This window comes from Sapajus apella, unplaced genomic scaffold, assembly GCF_009761245.1.
Source record: "Sapajus apella isolate SASKATOON/1434 unplaced genomic scaffold, GSC_monkey_1.0 scaffold54, whole genome shotgun sequence".
Taxonomy (NCBI): Eukaryota; Metazoa; Chordata; class Mammalia; order Primates; family Cebidae; genus Sapajus; species Sapajus apella.
In genome coordinates this window covers 4,227,886-4,251,210 of record NW_022436994.1, presented here as the reverse complement: position 1 = coordinate 4,251,210, position 23,325 = coordinate 4,227,886, and the positions used below count along the sequence as shown (strand labels likewise).

General features: G+C 43.0%; 1 protein-coding gene across 7 annotated transcripts in view; it reads right to left on the bottom strand.

Moving 5' to 3' along the window:
* Positions 1 to 23,325, bottom strand: part of COBL (cordon-bleu WH2 repeat protein) — a 288,288-nt gene that overhangs the window by 173,832 nt on the left and 91,131 nt on the right. For all 7 annotated transcript variants that reach the window (XM_032244191.1, XM_032244196.1, XM_032244192.1 and 4 more), the window contains exon 2: positions 16,456 to 16,659. In XM_032244191.1, the coding sequence (XP_032100082.1) occupies positions 16,456 to 16,659 (204 nt within the window). The remainder of the gene's footprint in view (positions 1 to 16,455; positions 16,660 to 23,325) is intronic.

The window sequence follows — 23,325 nt, the reverse complement described above, 5'->3', positions numbered from 1 at the left end:
ACCTGTACCAGCTGTGGACTGAAAGCATCCCTGTCCTCCTATGAACTCAGCTGCAACCCCACAGAGCTGTAGTGCTTCCAAAAGTCCCACCTTCCATTCCCCAAGAGGATCCATACACCAGCTGTCCTCTCAGTAACATGCTCACTGACCTCAGACCCAACTGCAGGTATTGAAGTAGTCACGTGACCTCACTCCAGCTCCTCTCCACTGTGGCCTGGTGGGAGACATGCCTATTCATACCCTTGGTGACAGATTCCCCAAGCTCAGTCCCAACTGCAGACCCTGAAGCAGCCATTTTACCTTGCTTCAAACTCAGCTTGACTGAGATCCCAAAGGCAGTAACATCAGTCTGGTGAGCTAGGAGCAGATCCTTACTTGCCAAAACCAGCCTGTAAAGACTGAATATGTCTGCTCCTTCATATGCACAGACACACACAAGTCACATGGATCACGAAGCATAAGGTAAACACAACGCTACCAAAGTAAACTAACAAAACCCTAGTAACCAACACCAGAAAAGAGGACATCCATAAATTACCTGAAAAGGAATCCAAAGGATCATCTTAAAGAAGCTCAATGAGTTTTAGAAGAATACAGATTTTAAAAACTAAATGAAATTAGGAAATCAATAAATGAACAAAATGAGAAAGTTAATAATTAAATAGAAGAATTAAGAAGAAATCAAACAGAAATCTTGGAGCTGAAGAAAATAATGATTGAACTGAAAAGTCCAATAGACAGCTTCAACAGAAAACTTGATCATGTAGGAGAAAGTATCAGTGAGTTTGAAGACAGGCCATTTGAAATTAACCAGTTAGAAGAAAAAAAAATGAAAAACTGAAGAAAGCCTATGGAATTTACAACACCACTGAAGTGGTAGGAAGCCTATTTAAAGAAATAATGGCAAAAATCTTCCCAACTCTATGGAGGGAAGTTGAAATAAGGTCCTAAAATCTTCAAATATATTAAATCAAAAAAGCACTACTCTGAAACACATAATAGTTTGCCTCAAATATTAGAGTTTTTCAGAAGTAAAAGACAAAGAGACAATTTTGAAAGCAGCAAGAGAAAGGTGCCTTGTCACATACAAGGGAACTGCCATAAGATTTATCAGCAGAAACCTTGCAGGCCAGGAGACAATGGGATGATATAGTGAAGCACTAAAAGAAAAAATGCCAACCAAGAATATTTTATTCAGAAACATTGTAGTTTAAGGATAAAGGAGAGATAAGTCTTTCCCTGACAAACTAGGAAGTTTGTCACCACTAGACCTGCTAAAGTTAGTTTTTCAAGTTGAAATGAAAAGATGATTAACAGCATCATAAAAGCATATGAAAATGCAAATCTCATTGCTAAAGGTAAATACAGAATATTGTAATGCTAAAATGGTACACACAAATCATTTTAAACACTAGTATATAAATTAGAACATAAGTCGTCAGAATATAGCTACATAAATTTGCTAATGGAAATACAATGCAGAAAAAGAAAATCTGACATCAGTTACATAAAGTGTGTGTGTGGGGGGAAGTAAAGTGTAGAGTACCTGTATATGATTGAAGTGAAGTGGATATCAGCTTCAAACATACTGCTATAACTATAAACCATTCAATGCAAACTCCATGGTAACCACATACAAATACACACGATAGATGCAAAAAAGATTGAGAGAAGAATCAAAATACATTGTTACAACAATCAAACCACTAAGGAAGACACCAAGAGGAGTAAGAGAACTATAACAAAGGTAGAAAACAAATGACAAAATGGCAAGAGTAAGTGCTTACCTATTAATATATTATCTGACATTCAAATGTACTAAACACCCCAATCAAAAGAAATATTGTAGATGACCAAATAAAATAATAATAATGCACTATATGCTGCCTACAAGAGACTCACTATAGATTTAAGGACAGATATAGGTTTAAAATAAAGAATGGAGAATATTTCATGAAAAATGTTAAAGAAAAGAGAGCAGGGATGGCTATACTGATATTAAATAAAATAGGGTTTAAGTCAAAATTGTCACAAGTGACAAAGGTCATTATATAATGATATAAGGGACAATTCAACAGAAAGACCCAATAGTTATAAATATTAATATTTATATCACCAACATGAAAGCATCTAAATACCTACTTTACCCAAATAGGTAAAGTAGACATTGATAAATCTGAAGGGAGAAGTAGCAATACAATAATAGGAAGATATTTCAATACTTTACTCTCTATAAGGGATAGATCATTCTGGTAGAAAATCAATCCATAAGAAAACAGAATAACTGAACAACACTATAGGCCAAATTGACCTAACATACAATTTCCATCTAATATCAGAAGAATACAGATTCTTCTCAAGAGTATATGGAACATTCTTCAGTATATATAACAAGTTAGGTGTCAAAAGAGGCCTGAAAATTTTAATAAGATCAAAATCTTCCAAGTGCCTTTTCCATCCATAATGGAATGACATTAGCAATCAATAATAGTTTTAAGAATGAAAAAAATATAAAAACATGGAATTCACCTTCTTTAATATCAGTTTGCCCACAGTCTGAAGACATTAAATGGAAAATTTCATAAATGAACAGCTCACAAATTTAATCAGTGTGATGGAATCTTTCACGGTCCTGCCTGGGACATCAACCATCCTTTTGGCCATTGTATTCATACTGTATACTCTAACCGCCCACTAGTCACTTCATAGCCATCTCCGTTATCAGATCGCCCGTCATGGTATTGCTGTGCTTGTGTTTCAGTCACCCTTATTTTACTTAATAATGGCCTCAAACCTCAAGAGTAGTGATGCTGGCTATTTGGATGCCAAAAAAAAAAAAAAAAAAAAAAAAAAAGCCATAAAGTACATCCATTAAGTGAAAAGGTAAAAGTTCTTGATTTAATAAGGGAAGAAGAAAAAAAGTATGCTGAGGTTGCTAAGATCTATGGTAAAAATAAATGTTCTATCCCTAAGATTATGAAGAAGGAAAAAGAAATTCGTGCTAGTTTTGCTGATGTGCCTCAACCTGCAAAAGTTATAGCTGCAGTGTATGATAACTATTCTAACTATATTGTTACAATGGTTTATTTTATTTTTAAATTGATTCACTGCCAATCTCTTACTATGTCCAATTTATAAATTTTATTATAGATGTTTATGTATAGGAAAAAACATAGTATATATAAACTTCGGTACTATCTGTGGTTTCAAGCACCCACTAGAGGTTTCAGAACACATCCCACAGAAGGGATAACTACAGAACATGGAAACTATACAACACAATCTTGAGCAGCCATTGAGTCAAATGAGAAATCAAAAGGGAATTTAGAAAATATCCTGAGACAAATGAAAATGAAAACACAACGTATCAAAACTTATGGGATGGAACAAAACTAATACTAATAGGGAAGTTTATAGCAATAAGATACTACATTTAAAAAGAAGGAAGAGTGGGCACGATGGCTCATTCCTGTGATCCCAGCACTTTGGGAGGCTGAGACAGGTGGATCACTTGAGGTCAGGAGTTTGAGACCAGCCTGGCCAACATAGTAAAACCCTGTCTCTACTAAAAATACAAAAATTAGCTGGCCATGGTGGCATGGGCCTGTAATCCCAGCTACTTGGGAGGCTGACGCAGGAGAATCACTTGAACCTAGAGGGCAGAGCTTGCAGTGATCTGAGATTGCACCACTGCGCTCCAGCCCGGGTGACAGGGCAAGACTCCGTCTGGAATAATAATAATAAAAAGAAGGAAGATCTCAAATAAACAACCTAACTTTACACTTCAGGGAACTATAATAAAAACAAACTGAGCCCAAAGTTAGCATAAGGAAGGTAATAATAAAGATTACAGCAAAGATAATTGAAATAGAAAAAACCCCTCTTGGCTGTATTTTTAAAAAGAGAGAAAACAAAATAAAAACTGAAAGAGGAGATATTATAACAAATATCTTAGAAATGTGAATAAAAAGGATCACTAGGCAGTATTACAATAATACACTAACAAATCACATAATCCCTAAATTAAAAAAAAAAAAGGATAAATTCCTTGACATGTATAACCTACCAAAATTGAACCAAGGAGAAATGGAAATCCTGAAGAGACCAACAACAAATTAAGGGATTAAATTAGCAATTAAATCTCATCACACACAGAAAAGTCCAGGACCAAATGGATTCAATGAAGAATTCTATCAAATAGTCAAAAAATAATTAATGCCAGTGCTTTTTAAACTCTTCCAAAAAAAAAAATATACAAAAAGAGGGCACATTTCCAAACAAATTTTATGAGTCTAGAATCATGCTTACACCAAAGTCTGACAAAGACCCCCAAATAAAAGAATACTATAGGCTAATATCCCTGATGAACATGGTTGCAGAAATCCTCAATAAAATACTAGCATAAAAAATTCAACATTATATTTAAAGGATTATACTCCACAACTAAGTAGGGTTTCTCCCTGATAGGCAAAGATGGTTCAACATTTGCAAGTTAATCAATGTGATACAACACATCAACAGAGGGAAACACAAGAACTACACAATTGTCTCAATGGGTACAGAAAAACTATCTGACAAAACTCAATATCCATGCATGCTAAAACTCTCAACAACAACAACAACAAAAAAAAACAGAGAAGGAATTTACTTCAACATTACAAAAACCATATATGAAAAGCTCACAGCTAACATTATAATCAGTGGAGAAAAACTGAAAACTTTTAAGGTCCACACAAAGCAAGGACGCCCACTCTCACAACTTCTATTCAATATAGTACTTGTAGTCCTAGCCAGAGGCACCGGACAAGAAAAATAAAAGGCACATAAATAAAAAAATAAGTGAAATTATCCTTGTTTGCAAGTGACATGATCATTTGCATAGAAAACTATGAAAACTCAACAAGAAAAAACTGTTAAAATTAATAAACAATTTTAATAAGTTGCTTGATATAAGATCAATGCAAAAATAATCAGCGATTTTTTCATGGTGCTTTTTTTTTGAGATGGAGTCTCTGTTGCCAGGCCAGAGTGCAGTGGCACAATATTGGCTCACTGCAACCTCTGCCTCCTGGGTTCAAGCAATTCTCCTGCCTCACCCTCCCGAGTAGCTGGGACTACAGGTGTGCAACACCACATCCTGCTAAATTTTGTATTTTTAGTAGAGACAGGATTTCGCCATGTTGATCCTGATCTAGGATGGTCCTGATCTCTTGACTTCATGATCCACCCACCTCGGCCTCCCAAAGTGCTGGGATTACAGGCATGAGCCACTGCACCTGGCCAAAAAAATCAGTGGTATTTCTATACATAAACAATGATCTCTTTAAAGAGGAAATTAAGAAAGTAGGAAAATAGCAACAATAAATAATAAAATACTTAGGAATAAACTTAACCAAACAGGTGAAAGATTGGTACACTGAATATTATAATACACTGATGAAAGAAATCAAAGGAGACACAGATAAACATAAAGACGTCCTCTGTTCAAGAATTAGAAGAATTAATATTGTTAAAATTTCCATACCTCATAAAGAAATCTACAGATTCAATGCAATCCCTATCAAAATCCCATTTTTGGGATTCTTTACAGAAACAGAAAAGAAACAATACAAAAATCCATACAGAACAACAAAAAATCTTTAATACTCAAAAGATATCTTAAGAAAGAAGAACAAACCTGACAGTATCAAACATCCTGATTTCAAAATATCTTATAAAGCCATAGTACTCAAAACAGTATGGTACTTGCAGAAAGTCAAACATGTAGACTAATGGAACAAAATAGCCCAAAAATAAATCCATGCATTAAGAGTCAGCAGATCTTCGCTAAGGATACCAAGAACACACAATGGGGAAAGGACCATTTCTTGCATAAATAGTGCCAGGAAAACTGAATATCCAAATGCAGAAAAATAAAATTTGACCCTTATCTCATGCCATATACAAAAATAATCTCAAAATAGATTATAAACTCTTAAATATAAGACTTGAAGCCATAAAACTATGAGAAGAAAACACACAGAAAACTTCATGACATTGGTCTGGGCAGTTTGTTGTTTGTTTTTGTTTTTTGGGCTTTTTTTTTTTTTTTTTTTTGTAGACATGACACTAAAAGCATGGAGAGTAAAAGCAAAAATAGACAAATGGGACTGCATTAAGCTAAAATGCTTCTGTCCACCAAAAGAACAGTCAACAGAGAGAAAGGCAATCTATGGAATGGGAGAAATTATTTGCAACCGCATAGCTGATTACGGAATTAATATCCCAAACAGATAAAGAACTCAAACAACTCAATAGCAAATACCCTCCTTAAAATGGGCCAAGGACCTGAATAGATATTTCTCAAAATAAGACATACAAATGGTCAACCGGTATATTGAAAAGCTGTTCAACATCACCATCAGGAAAGTGCAATTCAACACTACAATATCACCTCACACCTGTTAGAATAGGAATTTTATCAAACAGACAAAAAATGACAAGTGTTGGTGAGAATGTGGAGAAAAGGAAAACCCTGAACACTGCTGGTAGAAATGTAAATTGGTACAGCCATTATAGAAAACAGTCTGGTGGTTATTCAAAAAATTAAAAATAGAATTACCATACGATTCAGCAATCCTGGTTCTAGGTATGTATTTCTAAAGAAAATGGGCTGGGCACAGTGGCTCACACCTGTAATCCTAGAATTTGGGAGGCCAAGGCAGGAAGATTGCCTGAGGTCAAGAGTTTGAGACCAGCCTGGCCAACATGGCAAAATCCCATCTCTACCAAAAATACAAAAATTAGCTGGATGTGATGGCGCGTGCCTGTAATGCCAGCTACTCTGAAGGCTGAGGCAGGAGAATCGCTTGAACTCAGGAGGCAGAGATTGCAGTAAGCCGAGATCCCACCACCGCATTCCAGCCTGGGCAACAGAGCGAGACTCTGTCTCAAAAAAAAGAAGAAGAAAAAGAAATCAGAATTTTTAGATATTAGAGATACCTCCCATATCTATTGCAGCACTATTCACAATAGCCAAGAAGTGGAAGTAACCTAAATGACTGTCAACGGATGAATGAACAAAGAAAATGTGGCACATATACACAATGAGGTATCACACAGTCTTAAAAAGAAGGAAATCCTGCCCCATGTGACAACATCGATGAACCTGGAGGACAGTATACTAAGTTAAATAAGCCAGACGGAAAGACAAGCATCACCTGATTCACTTACATGTGGAATCTAAAACGGCTGAACTCTTAGAAGCAGAGAGCAGAATGGTGGTTGCAGGGGCTGGACGATAGGCAGGTGGTCAAAGTCACACAGTTTCTGTTAAGGACAAGAAAGCTCTGGAGATCTGGTGTCTAATGTCCACCATGAGGACTGCAGCTGACAGAACTGTATACTTGAAATGTGCTAAGAGAGTCAGCCTTCAGTGCTCACACCACACACACACACACACACACACACACACACACACACACACACACCCCTGTGAGGTGACGGATGTGTCAACAATTTTGTGGTAATTTTACATATCTATGTATATCAACATAAAGTTGTACACCTTCCATATATACCATTTCTATTTGTCAATTACACCTCCAATAAAGCTGAAACAAAACACAAGAAAAAAAAAAGCAAATCACTTTTCCCAATAGGTACTTGGTACAGTGGATATTTATTTTTTGGTTAAGGAAAGGGAAGGAAACTGGCAAAAAAAAGTACATATTTAATTTAACAAGTGATTACAGATCACTTAGTGGGTGCAGTGTGTTACTAGGTCAAATGGAAAACTCTAAAATAAATAAAATTTTGTCTCTGAATTCAAACAAAACACTTGCAAAGCCCTAGGTACCTGCGCAGCCAGAGATGCTCATTCATTCCTCCATGACCCTGAGCATGAGCTTCAGGGCCCATAAACCCACAGGCAAACCCCATCCTGCAAGAATCCCTAAAATGCCCTCTTTCCCATGCCAGTGCTACAAGAAAGCAGCATCAATAATGTTTTCACTGATACAAACCCAGCTCAAAGCTATCTATGACAATATTTACCCCCTCCGCTCTCCAGGAAGTGATTAAGAAACAGCAAGTACCAATGAGGAAGATACTGGACACCCCTGGGAAGTGGGTGCTGGTGACAACGGGGAGCACCTGGTTGGGCCCGGGCAGTCCCATCCCTCCAGAACCCCACAGCCAGGTGTGCAGGCTAATAACTGCTGTGAGCTCTGATTCTTTTGGGTCCTGGGTAGAAACCTTCATCTCAATGAAGAGCTCCATGAAACAAAAAGACAGAACATCACCGCACACCTGCAGACACCACAGTCCACTGAGAACCCTCAGCATAGGAAACAGGCCTCTTAAAATGTGACCACAGGCTCCTGACCACGTCCTGTGTATCTGTCATGAGCATGTGGCCACACTGTGTGCCGTGCCGCCCATGGTGTCCTCCAGTCCTGTCGTGGTCTGAAGATGGGGAGCCGGTCCCTGGGTTTCCATGAGGCAGGGGAGCTGGGGTCCACTGTCACTTCATCTGACCTGACTCACTTTCTCTCTACTCCCTACCAAGAGGCTGTCTCTACCCAGTAAACAGATAGAAATCAGTTGTCAAAGAACACAAAAAAATGTCACAAATGCTGCTAATCCTCTGTTAGTAGCACCTCTGTGATCCTCTGTTCTTTTAGTCCAATAACTGGTGACAGGTTTGGAGCATCTAATTAAAGAGGTGAAATGGAGTGGCCGGCCCAGGGCCTCCATGGCTTTTCCCCAACACAAAGAATAATCCTACCTGGCCACGGCAGAAGCCAGTATGCAGTGTGTTCACAGAGGAGTATATTAATTGCAGCCAGGTAAACAACCGAGTGCCCGAATCTCCACCTCGTACGTCAAATGGATTTCTACAATCTGCTGGCCGAGCCTCCACAACGTGGGTCTTTGCGCCCATGCACCCCCCGAGAAGGCAGCTCGGCCCGGCGAGTCCTCCCCGTGTGAAAGCTGCCATTACACCTTCAGCAGTCGAGGGTGGGGGTGGGGCATCAACAACACACTTGCCTAGATTTAAATTGCGAGGAGGCAAAAATCTGCCCCCAAACACCGTAAGGACATGAAAATAAAAGCCAGTCCCCACAGACATGGGTTATCAGACGTGCTTAAGTTAATTGCAAGAACTGTTAGCCTCTCAACCTGGAGACCTCAGACACCATCCATTCCCAGGGCTGGAAGCTGCACCCAGGACAGTGGGCTTCCACATGAAAGCAGGAGGTTTGAGGGCTGCCAGGAGCTCCGGGTGTGGCTGCTGCTTTGCTCTCTGGAGCTGCCTCTATTTGTGTCAGGTAAACACAGCTTTCTAAGGAAGATGTGACTTGCCAGCCTTAAAAAACCTGGATATGCGCAAGCTCGATCCTGTGAGGACATGGGTCCAAGAGCAGGAACTCATCCTATGACGTTTCCTGCAGGGTTTGACGCTCCGTGTGACGCTTCCCAGGTTCATGTAAAATGCAGCTTGACTGACTACTTTTCCACTATACACTTTTCTGGAGCACACCTTTGCACAGCAAGGTGTGAGGGGATGTCATTTCTGCTACTTTGCACCACGCCCTTTAAGTTGCTACCAGCTGACATTTTCAAATGCCAGACTCCAAACAGCCAGCCAGTCCTTTCAAGCCTCCTTTGACGCTACTGGAGAATTCACCCAGAGAGAGGCCACCCTTGGGACAACGGCGGTGCCCGACAATGGACAGAGAGGCTGAGCCGCTGCCTACTCACTCCCTGTGGGTTTTCCTTACACGCTCATCAGATCCCAACCCGCCTCTCACCTTCTGAGGACAAGAGATTAATGATTCTCTAACAGGGTGTTAGAGGCGCATCCCTCCACACGACCTCAGTAGGTCATTGTGCCGCTGGGCTATGCGGAGTGGAAGAGGCTGGTCACTCACACATTCTCACCACTTCCTGGGCCTGGCCTCCCCTCCTCACCACCTCCAATGGAGCAGCCCTACCCTGATCTGCAGCTTTGCCCATTGATTTGGGATTGGGCATGATCTCCCACAGCAGCACTGCGTGCAGTGACGGCACTTGGAGCAGCCTGCTGGGACCGAAGCCTAGTCCCACTGCTCACTGCCTCTCTGGCCTGGGTGGGGCTGACTGCATCCTCTGTGCCTCAGTTTTCTTACTGGTCAGGGCAGAATGAGAGTGCCCACCTCACAGGGTGGATAGAGTTTTATGTAAGTAACATTTGTAAGGCACTAAGCACAATGCCAGGCATAGGCACAAGGTCAGGGCTTGCTAAATAAACGAGTTAATTTGTTCCCACCTCTTCTATTTTGGATTCTACGTAGTAAGGCATTCCTCTTGTCCTGGTAGGGTCACCCGTTGCCCAAGGAAGCCCATCTACCTGGCAGGTGACCTGGAGGAGTAGCTTCCCCGAAGACACTTAGGCTTGGCCTGTGAGTGTCCAAATCCACGGCTCCTAAGCATCCTGGACACCATCCAAGTGTGGGTTTTAACATCCCTGTGAGATTGAATACCTGTGCCACAAATGTCACAAAGAGTATGGAAATAAAAGAATGTTTATCTGCAAAAAAAAAAAAAAAAAAAAAAAAAAAAATCCTCAGGGCAGAGGATCACCTGTCTGTATGTTGCCAAATACCATCTTGCTGTCAGCAAATACCAAGATACTAGGCTCTTTCAAAGCAGCATCTTTGAAGCAACGCAGAATGGAGTTTCTCCGATTGGACAAAGAATAAAACTAAGGCAATTAATTAGACCCTCTAAGAATGTCAAACAAAAAGTCAGGTGCATGAGGAAGGTGACGAGGGCTAGAGATCTCCCTGGCCTCAGGGATGACCCCATAGATTGCCATTTGCGTTGACCACCCAGACCTCAGGAGAATCGCAGTCATTCTCTCCTTCTCTCTCTGCCTTCCTTTCTCTCTCTCATCATCTATCTATGTTCAAGTTAAATCCCAGGTTCAATGGAAGGATAAAAGGCAGTAATAAAATAGACTGATTACCTTAAAATCAAGAGAGCATGGGTGGAGGGGGTTGTGAGGGCAGACCTTTCAGGTTTCTCTCCCATTCCTCTTCAACATCGTTTTTACCTCTAACTTCTTTACCTCTGTTCCCCCAAATGTCTTTTAACTGCTCCTAAGGTAAAGGTAAAAGTTTTTTTTGTTTGTTTGTTTTTTTCCATTTGCTGAGGTCTCTGCTTTTGAACTTAACAAGTGAGTAGAATTATTATACTTCTTTTAAAATAATATTTTCCAAATGTGTACAGACTTCAAAAATTTTTTTGGTTGAGTCAGTGACTTCAATGAGAAAAGAGCTGATTTTCTTTTGTAGGTGGTTTTTTTTTTTTTTGAAACCTTAGCAGAGTCCTACATGAGAAACGGACAACCTCTGCCAATACCCGCCCTAGTGCGGAGGGGCCACTGCCCCTCAGACAGCAGGAGACCGCAAAAGACTGCTTGGGGAACACACGGCTAGGACATGGATGTCAGAGAGGCCAGGTCCTCCTTCCATCAGACCCTGGTCGATTAATGAATTACCTTTCTCTAATTGAGGGGACTTCTATGTACATTACAAGCCAGCTGTCCTACCAGATCCTCAGACTCCGTTCAGCATGGAAATGGACTGGGAAATACTTTGTGATGAGGCTGCCAAGGGCTGTTCTTGAGCTGCTGACACGAATCATTCCTACAGTTCCGCTGTCCATGGCCACACCACCAGTGAGACCTTGGGCTCATTCTTAGGACCCCGTGCTCATCAAGTATCCCTGACATCTAACAGAGCCAGTGGCATGCACCATAGCAGGGGATTGCAAACTTTAACATGCAATCTGAACCTTCAGGGCTTGCTGAAACACAAGTTGTGGGGCTCCTCCCAAGCGTTTCTGCTCAGAAGGTCTTGGGAGGGGCTGGGAATCTACATTTCTAACAAGTTCTCAGGTGAGGCCATTGCTGCTGGTCTGGCACCCCATTTTGAAAATTGCTAGACTCTAAGTACCCAAGACATGCACACTTAGTACGTATGTGTTAATAGGTCACTCGGTGCCAAGTTTACTAATCACTTTAAGGTAGCTTTAGCTACTTCCCCACACAATGTTAAAACAAATTAAGTCTGCATGAACTGTCAAATCTTAAACTGATCCAGAGTGACCTAGTTTCTTGTGGGGGACCAAGGCCACTGTGTGGACCTAAGCTCTGGATGAGGCAGACTCTGGTGCAAGAGTGAAGCCCTGAGAGATAGTCCAGTCTGACAGCTTAATACAGGTCCTCTAAGCAGCGGTCCCCAACCGCCATGCCACAGACCAGGATGGGACAGTGGTCTGTTAGAAGCCAGGTCACACAGCAGGAGTTGAGCAGTGCACGAGCAAGCGTTTCCCCCCAGCTCCACCTTCTGTCTGATCCACAGTAGTGTTCGATTCACAGGAGTGTCGATCCTACTGTGAACTGTGTGTGCGCTCCTTATGAGAATCTAGTGATACACGTAATGCGTGTGAATCATCCTGAAGCCATCCCAGTCTGGTCTGTGGGAAAACTGTCTTCCACAAAACCAGTCCCTGGTGCCAAAAAGCTTAGTGCCTGCTGCATTACAGGCAGTTCATGCTGACACGGCCCTACATAAAGGGACACGTCAGCAAACACAAAAATGGTCAATGTGGAGACAGGTAACCTGAAGCAGCCCATAACCGGGGAAGTCTGTTGGCCAGAGAGGCAGGACCCTAGGTGTGAGGCTGAGATCTCTGCAAGGATGCAGTCTCAGAGTGGCCTGGGTCCCAGGCCTGTCCACTGCCATGGGCAGGGGCCTGCCTTGCAGATACAAGTCAGAAGCCACATCGCCAGAAATGGAACCCATGACTAACACCAGAGCCGCAATGAGGAGGATGGTGTCAGACCTCAGAGCGTTGGCCAAGCCCTCACACACCCAAATGCCTCCTGGGGCTGAGCAGCTGCTACCAGTCTGTGAGGGCTCTCATGATGTGCATTTAGGGAGGGACAGGGGTTGTGGCTAACTGGAGAGGGAATGCCTTCTGTAAAGGCATTCACATTTCAAACCTGTTAAAAGACAATGCCGGTTGGGTGCAGTGGCTCATGCCTGTAATCCCAGCATTCTGGGAGACCAAGGCAGGTGGATCACTTGAGGTCAGGAGTTCGAGATCAGCTTGGCCAACATGGTGAAACTCCATCTCTACTAAAAATACAAAAATTAGCTGGGCATGGTGACACCTGCCTGTAGTCCCAGCTACTCAGGAGGCTGAGGCAGGAGAATCACTTGAACCTGGAGGCAGAGGTCACAGTGAGCCGAGATCATGCCACTGCACTCCAGCCTGGGTGACAGAGCAACGGTCTGTCAAGAAAAAAAAAAAAAAAAGATAATGCTGGTTGTGTCCTTTGACATGGAGAGAGGTGGTGTGCAGAGTCTGGGAACCTGGGAAAACTGCCAGTTTCCCTGCCCACTCTGTCAGAGTGACGGAGTCTCACTCTGTCACCCAGGCAGAGTGCAGTGGTGCAATCTTGGCTCACTGCAACCTCTGCCTCCTGAGTTCAAGTGATTCTGATGCCTCAGCCTCCCAAGTAGCTGGGACTACAGGCAAGCACCACCATGCCCGGGTAAATTTTTTTTGCTTTTAGTGGAGACAGTGATTCGCCATGTTGGCCAGGCTGGTCTCGAACTCCTGACCTCAAGTGATCCGCCTGCCTCAGCCTCCCAAAGTGCTGGAATTATAGGCATGAGCCACTGTACCCGGCCAAAAGATCTTTTCTTGGGCCTCAATTAAAGTGATGGGATGGTGGCCTCAGTCAAGAGCTGTGTGGGGTGCTGGTAGGGCCAGAACGTTTCCCCTATGAACAGTCCAGACCACCAATTCTCATGTCTTCATCTGTAAACACAGACTTCAACTTTTATTTATGTTTCTAAATTCAAGGGAAGCTAAAAAAAAAAAAATTAAAAATTAAAAAATTTAAGAAAACACTGATTTTCCAAATGGGATTATCAGCATCCAATTACTAACATGCTTCCTTTGTGGGAATCTTTCACGTCAGGAAATAACCCAGTTAAGGGGTTGACTGTAAATTACAAACTCCTTGCTTACCCTGTGAAAAGGTAGCATGTTCTTTATGAAACCCACTTTTTAGGAGAGAAACCACAATGACAAAAAACTGAGTAGATCTATTTTAAGCAAGGGTCAGAAATTTAACTGCAGCCCACTCTTATATTACTAAAGAGCACAACATAAAGCCAATTTCCAAAGCAGGAGTTGCTGCATCCACAATAGTTGACCCACTGGAGGCAGCTCACAGCTGCTGCTATGACTCATTGATCCTTAGGGAAACCATGAGAGGGGATTATAATTCACTTAGGGAAGATAACATTATTTTAATACTCCATCTCTAGGCTGTATCTACTCTTAATCGCTACATTACAAAACTACATGGTGGCAACCGCTACTTTCCAAGGGAAATAAGCAGTTTGAAAGCATTTTTTAAATAATATTTTTACTTTTAGAATGGGCATTCTATTCTTTCCTCATGTATTTGTAAAACTGGATCCATGGACTGCATAACTAAGACATGATCCACAATGCCATTTTCTAAACAACATATATACCCAGAAATTGGAATACAATATAAGAATGGCGAGTAAACTTTAATATACTCACTGACAAAATTTCATGCATATTCTAAAGTGGTTTGTAAAACTGTAATAATGTGGCTCATTTCTTAAGTTACAAAGTTGCATAGGAAAAGTGCACTTTGGCCTACCACTACTCTATAAAACAAAGAACCCCCACTGTGTGTGAACCCTGGGGGGAAGCCACAAGAGACAGTGGCTTCTGGTGGCTTCTGGTGGAGCAGGCACCTCCCACCTTGATCCACTGTAGACAGTGAACTGTGCCTGGCCCTCCTGCTGTGACCACAGCCACAGGACCCGCACTGAGGAGCAACCTCCTGTTCTAGCCCTGTGGCGCCACACTGAAGAGCAGGTTGGCCTCACCTGGTTCAGCTGAAATACTGTATCCCATGATTCAACAGTTCCACTCCTAGGTGTATTCCAAGGCCTCGACCAATGCTCCCCAAATTTTTATTCCCTTACCTCATAAAATACTTTTGAAAAATGTATGTACCCCTTTGCCTTAAGCTGTCACCTAGAATCTTCATTATAAACTGGTTAATTTAATAAAGTAACAAAATAGTTGCAAAGGATTAGGCAATTTCAACTATAGTCTAAATACTGGTATTTTAAAATAAAATGCTTGCATAATTCTTTAAAATAAGAATAAAAACACCCAGAGTGATTTAATTTTCACCATTATCCATTAAAATTACTTGAGCAAACTGCTTCATAAGAATAAAACATTTCATATCATTTCTTCTTTTCTTGAGATGGAGTTTCGCTCTTGACACCCAGGCTGGAGTGCAATGGCATGATCTTGGTGCACTGCAACCTCTGTCTCCTGGGTTCAAGCAATTCTCCTGCCTCAGCCTCCCATGTAGCTGGGATTACAGGCATATGCCACTGTGCCTAGCTATTTTTTTTTTTTTTGCATTTTTAGCAGATAAGGGGTTTCACCATTTTGGCCAGGTTAGTGTCATACTTCTGACCTTAAGTGATCCGCCTGCCTCAGCCTCCCAAAGTGCTGGGACTACCGGCATAAGCCACCATGCCCAGCCCATTTTATCACACTTCTTATTCTCTTTCTTTTCTTATAAATGCTGCTTCCATTCACTGCCACATCAGAATTATACAAATATATATTTATGCTTGAAAGTTTCTGTAATTAATCATTCTATCATACTTCTCTACAGCAAAAACATGTATAAACATTTACAGCTGTTTTCTGTGACTTTGTTAGAATTTTTTATCATACATTGGGTTATCACTGGAAACATCAGTAAGAATAGCACAAAACTATTGAAACAATAAAATTATGATATATTTTGATCAATGACAAACATGAGACATGCAAATCTCCTGGTCATAAACTCAAAATGCTATGATGAAGGAGGCTTTGCCAATGTTTCAGCTGCACCTTTTGTGAGTGAAGTGGCATGGGACACTCAGCCACGTGGAGTGGTTAATCCGGGAGGCTGCCCTCCCGGCTGGGCCCCTTCAGAGCCGAGGATGCCTGTGGTACACTGTGGCTGCCGTCCCACCCAGGGGCGTAGGTCATCCCTGCGCCTGCCCTCCTTTTTGAGCCCGCTTCCTCATAGGAGGGAGCCCTGGAGCCCCAGCTCTCCTAAGCATCTGGCGAGTCATCATGGCTGGGCCAGTTAGTGTAAACCCACCCCGGGTGGGCAGGCTATGCTCCAGTCCAGGCTGCTCTAAGTGGACATTAGGCCCAGTTTGTATCCATGACATCCCTGGGGTCAGACCTGATGAGGGGGAAAATGCAACACATCAACATCTGCCTTTCCAATCTCCCCACTATGCTCGCAAAGGAAGTGCAGCGACTCCTCCCACAGCACTGGGTTCTCACCTCCCGTTGAGCACGCTCCTCTTCTCCAGCCCACTGGGCAGGACCACGGTGACATCCACGGTGCTGTCCCTCAGTGCCTCCTTCATGCGGACCAGGTTCTGCTGTGACCCGAGGGCCCCGTCGTGGGAGGGCTTCTGGTCACTATGCACCTGCAGAGTGGCACCCTTTCCGGGAGGCGGGGGAGCATGGGCCTTCATCTTCCTCCTTAAAACCACAACACAGAGGCTTAGAGTGAGCGGTAGTGTTCCATCTGCCTCGGAATAATTCATTCTTACACATTCTCAGGTGTCTCTTCAAGAGTGTCTAGTGGCACGGCCTTTGTAAAATCAGTGCCCCTCAAACAAGTACAAACTAATAAACTAAACAACATTGAGGAAGGGCTATTAAAAGGAAGCATTCCTGGGAAGAAACACCTTAAAAATGTGCTCGCTGTCGGGGAGGTACACAAGCCTGTTTTTCATGGGCCCTGGTCAAGGGGAGGGGGGAGCAGCAGGATTTGGCCTGACCCTTTCAGAACTGTCACGGGGATGACACATCACACGAACTAATGATCACATGAAACAGGTGGGCTCGCTGACACGTGCAACACTCTATTAAATCCTGCCCCAGCTCCAAATCTACGGCCAGTTCTGAGGACCTGGAGTCCTGTGTTGTGCTAAATCAGCTAGCAAGTCGATCACACCACCCAGCACCTGTCCACATGGCCACCGTGACGGACACCACTGTTTGGCAGGGAAAGGACGCGAGTGATGGTAAAGGGGTAATAAACACACGACCCCTTCACTTATTTCAGTCTGTGCTTCCAATGCTGTATTCACCCTGTGGAGGATTTCTAAACACCTGCTGAGTCACCCATGCTGGGGAACATTTTCTTTTACCATTTATTTTAGGTTCAAAGATCCATGTGCAGGTTTGCTATACAGGTAAATTGCATGTCACCAGGGTTTAGTGTACAGATTATTCCACCACCCAGGTAGTGAGCACAGTACCCAACAGGCAGTTTTTCAATCCTTACCCTCCTCCCACCTTCCACCCTCAAGTAGGTCCTGGTTCTGATGAACATTTGTAGAAATTCTTGTTTCCTGAAGATTAGCCAGGGAAGGCAACTGACCTTGTTTTATATAGGTACCTTACTTTACATATAGAATACATGTATATGTGTGTGTATATATGTATGTACATAATTCTATATAAGAACCTTACTTCATATAGGCCCTGGAATTTTACTGTCATGGTAGCAGGTCGAATACTTGATACTTAACATTCATTAGGACCTCTGCTAATAATAACCTTAGTAAGTTTACCTTGTTGAGAGATCTGTGGCTCACCCAAAGGCATCCAATTATCCAGTATCTGTGCACAGATGGAACTCAGACCCGACTGACTCCAAAGGGCTTGCTCCCACCGCCTCTCTCCCTATCTGGCCGTACTCTAGTTAGATGGTCTGCAAAGAGGCAGCATGAGCCTCAGCCCACTTTCACCTCTGCTCAGAGTGGTCTTCTGAAGACATTGGCATGAGGGATCAGAGACACAGGAATTCCTTCTCCAGAGATTTACCCTAAACAATCCCACAAGACAGCATTGTGGGAGGCTCAAAGTGGGTCATCACAACGTAAAGTCTAATGGCAAACAACCCAACCATACATTAACACATCAAACAAATAATCTAACCATACATCAATAAAAGATGCCAATAAATTATGTTATACCAGCACTAGGCAAATATACCTTCAAAGTATATTGTTTTACGTGAAAAATGCTCAATACAGACTTTTTTAAGTAACAATCTTCAGAATGTTATGTGTTTAGGAAAATTCTATTTTTAAAAGATGTCTAAATTAATTATAACAATGTATCATAAAGCAGTTTAGAAAGGTAAAGAATTGGCAAAAATGACCTAGGGTGATGAGCTCTATGACATATGCTTTGCTATTTTTACTTCTATGCATTTCCTAATTTTTCTATAGTATCACTTCTACATGTGTTACTTATAAAATGAAAGAGGTCATTTAAAATGACAGCAAAAGAGGTTAGATGATGATATAAACTTACTGACGTTCACGTCACTGATTAATATAAAGTTATTCGTGTTCACACCATTAAAATAACATTCAGGGACCAGGCGCGGTGGCTCATGCCTGTAATACCAGCACTTTGGGAGGCCAAGGCAGCCAGATTGCCTGACTCAGGAGTTCAAGACCAGCCTGGCCAACAGGATGAAATCCCGTCTCTACTAAAATCACAAAAAATTAGCCGGGCATGGTGGCAGACGCCTGTAATCCCACCTACTCAGGAGCCTGAGGCAGGAGAGTAGCTTGAACCTGGGAGGCAGAGGTTGCAGTGAGCTGAGACAGCGCCACTGCACCCAGCCTGGGCAATGAGAGTGAAACTCCATCTCAAAAAAATAATAATAACAACATTCAGATCTCATCCTTTGCTATAAGTAGGTATAAATTATTTTTCTTATTAAAAGGCTTACACTTAAAATATTTATAATTTTCATGTTATATCCTCATCTATTATATACTTCTTTCAATTAATAGAAATAAAAATAAAATAGTCAACATGCATGGCACTATTGTAAGAACTAAATATTTATTTTTCACTATGCCACGCTAAGGAGGTATTATTGATATTCCTGTTTTATAGCTAAAAGTGTGAGCACAACTTCCCAATGTCACAGAGAGGTAAAACTGACAAACTCATTTTTGGTTTCAAAGCCTGAAATATTAACCACTACATTACTCAGTCATTATTAGAAAGAACAGATGCCATACCATTTCAGAGATGGAAAAACTCAAGACGGGGAGAAACAGGTTATGTATGGATTCTTTCATTAACTACCCCTTGGTCCAGGGCTAGGAGCACAGGCTCTGAGCAGTTCGCATTACCACCCAAAGGTGCTTTCAGGAAAAAAAAATGTGTTTTTCATTTTTAGGAAATGCGTATCTTTTCCAGTTTAGCTTGCTTGGGCTCCTCTGGAACTCACTTGGAGTGAGAGGAAGCAGCGTTCATTCATTCAGCAGGCACCACACTGGGAGTGAGAGGCAGGAGAGGGGCGGGAGAGGTTTCCATTGCCCTGCATTTATCCCCAGCAAATAATCTGTCTTCAGCTACCCAGAGCCTCTCTTTGTAACAGAATTTCATCTACTCTCCCTCCCCAGGTCCAGTGCCACCACCCCGGTCCAAGCCCTCATCTCTGCGGCACACACAAAGGTGGAGTCATGTGAATCACATACATTACACACGCCACCCTTTCTCCACAGTGATGAGAGCAGCCGGTGAGGATGCTGTCTTCTCGGGCCTGACTTTGCTCTGGGCATGCACTGCTTATACGCCTGGCAGGGCCCACTGGCTATGGCCTAAGCTGCAACCAGCAGGCTGCAAGGGCCCCAGGGAGGTTTGTTTGCCCAGCAGAGTGCTGCGTACACTAGTGTGTGCATGCATGTGTATGTGCCTGTGTGTGCATGTGTACACATTAACATTAGCCAACATTAAAAAAATTGGAATATGTCACACTAACAAAATGAATTTTTGGCTGCCTTTGGGAAAATAAGATTTGATGAAGCCTGGACACCTTCACAGTAAAAAAGAGCTGCGTGTTTCCATCTGGACCTCTTGATGGCTGGACCTGTTGTCTCAGTGACATCACACATCTGTGCCCTGTAGAGCTATAAACTCACACCCAAACTGCTAGAGAGTCTGAAGATCTCCACCAGCCCTAGACCTGAACCATTCTTCAATGTCCTCTGCTCTTCTGGCAACTGGCCTACAGCTCCAGTTTCCAGGAAACCAACCAATCCCCCAGCAGCCTTTGCCTCACTGTATTCTCTGCCTCACTTGCTCTGCTCTCAAAGACATAGCTCAAAACAATGTCATCAGAGAACCCATTTCTGGGTGCTCCAGGACTGGGCACACACACAGCTGAGATCACTGATATCTACACTGGCGGCACTGTGGCTGGAAGCACTTGGGGAGCTTAAAACATGTCCAGGTCCTTTCACGGACCAGTTAAATCTGAATATCAATTCAATTATTATTTAACAGCTCTAGAAAGCAGCAAGGCCACTTGTGTTCTCAACATGTAGCATAATGTGGTTCATATTTGTGGGTACAGTCATCTACCACATAACACTTCAGTCAATGAGGATCGCATATACGAAGGTTGTCCCATAAGACTGTAATACCTTTTCTCTGGTTAGGTACGTTGAGATATACAAATGCTTACTACTGTGGTACAATTGCCCACGGTGTTCAGCACAGTAACACGCTACACAGGCGTGCAGTCCGAGAGCAATAGGCTATAGCAGACAGCTAGGCACACCTAGTAGGCTATACCATGCAGATTTGTGTTGGGTACGCTCTATGATGTTCACACAATGATGAAATTCCTGAAGGATGCATTCCTCAGAGTGTACTCCCATCGTTAAACTATGCATGACTGTACTTAAAAATGCTTATTGATGATGATGATATTGACACAGCTGAAAATTATACATAGTTCCTGCTTACAAGATGCTCTGTGTACTTACAAAAGCCTGAGATAGGAATGAAAGAGAGATTGCAGAATAAGAAATGCTTCAAACACGCCAAGCTTTCTGAGGGAGAAAAAAATCTGTGTAGCCTGTAGTAGTGGGGTGTCCACCTTACCCCCCCTGGAGGAGGCCTTCAACCGTCTTAAAGATGAGCAGAAATTTGAGATATGAGGAAAAGAGACAAAGCCAGGGGCAGGAGGAGAAGTCCCCAAAGGGAAAAAGGAAAAAAAATGCTCCTGCACATCACAGGAGAAGATGCTAAGACAGCAGGCCCAGGTAGGGCCACCTGCCAAACAGCACATCAGGCGGTTTTGTTGTTGTTCTTGTTGTTATTATTTTGTTATTATTTTATTTTGTTATTATTTTTTTCCTTTTTTTTGAGATGGAGTCTCACCTGTTGCCTAGGTTGGAGTGCAATGGCGCAATCTCAGCTCACCATAACCTCCACCTCCCAGGTTCAGGTTCAAGAGATTCTCCTGCCTTAGCCTCCCAAGTAGCTGGGATTACAGGCATGTGCCACCACGCCTGGCTAATTTTGCATTTTTTGTAGAGACAGGGTTTCCCCATGTTGGTTAGGCTGGTCTGGAACTCCTGACCTCAAGTGATCCACCTGCCTGGGCCTCTCAAAGTGCTGGGATTACAGGTGTGAGCCACTGCACCCAGCCTCTTTTTTTATCCTATATATAAGAGCATTGTACCTATAGTGGACGCGTTCCTCGTCTTACTTTCGGGAATCTATGGAGTAACTGTACTTTCACTACTTCACTTTTTTTTAATAAACTTGCTTTTACATTGCACTGTGGACTCACCCTAAATTCATTCTCCAGCTAACAGTCACAGCATGAAACAGAAAACGCCCGGCTTCCTCTCTCTGTGAGTGGTTCAGCCTGGGAAAGAACAGCTGCTATTTACACGAGGACTCCTGTGTATCTGTACTAGTTTGTGAAAAGCCATTGGCTTACCAAGCAGGGGACGCCCTTCTCAAACATCTGTGCAGACGTCATGTGGTTGAGTCTGAGATTCAGGGATATGTGGCAGTTTCAAAAGAGCAGGGCTTCTGCTCAAGTCTAAGGAGGCCATCAGAGCTGGGACCTTGCCGGGCTCCTGCTGGGCACACCCATGGCAGGTCCTCTTGGCTGGCAGAGTGCACAGGCTGGGTAATCCAGCTTTCCTTCCTCTCACTCCTCCAGCAGGAGGCAGGGCAAGTTCTCGGGACTCAGCAGGGAACGAATCACAGCGCACACAACTCAAGCTCCCTTTGATCCCTCCAGGCTGAAAAAGCTGCGTGGACCCTGTCAGGAACTGTTTCTTAAATGAAAAAATATGTATATGAAAACATTTCTGGCATTTCAAAGGTCATCAACCATAGCTCCAAACGATTTTAGCTTAAAATCATCACAGATTTACTAAGTTTCAGGATGACACTTGTTAATTCCCACATCAGCTGGAAGCTCCCAGCTGGGTTTTTACTCTGAGGGCTCTTGAACATGCAGCAGAAGGCTCAAAATCCCCTCACTGAAGGTCAGAGGATCTTAGATGGCATGGCGCAGTGAATGCGAATCGCAGGTGGGGGCCCAGGTATCTGAATTAAAACCTAAGTCTATGGTTGACAGCCACTGACCAACCAGGCTGGTCAGGCCTGAGGTAGGCAGGGCCTGCACACCGAAAAGGGAGAATTCATGCATCTCTGTACTTTCCCAGACGCTCAGTTCAAAACACTATGCTTTACGTTTCTTCCCTCTTTCCAATTGAAAACGTCATCTCTGGACATGAAGGTATAACAATTTCTTACTGTCCAAGAACAGCGGACAGGGAAATCCACAGTGATGCTGAAGCCAGCTCACCTGAGTGGCATGCCTACACCATGGGTGCCTGTTTACCACGTTGGCTGCTCTGGCCGGCTGCTGGAAAACCACACGAGCTTCAAGGGAATTTCAGAGAGAAACCAGGCACACCCGACTCTCCTGGCTAAGTGAGTCTGTTTACGCTGCAGGCAGAAGGGAGGTGCCATTCTCTCTCCATTCTTCAGCAATATTTGCTTCATCCTGTTTACAAGCTGTACATAAGCTGCGTCTGGTTTGTGTCTGGCTGTTTATTAGCAGCCTCAGCTGAAGACTTAAATATCAAGACAACAAGAAGTATGACTTTCTTGTTCATCACTGCCACGTGAAGTGCTGGGCCCAGAGAAGGAACTTGGTCACCACTGCATGAGTGCATGAGAGTGTGAGTGCGTGTGAGTGTGTGAGTGTGTGAGAGTGAATGCCTGAGTGCCTGAGTGCGTGAGTGAGTGCGTGAGTGTGAGTGCATGAGTAAATGCCTGAGTGCGTGAGTGCGT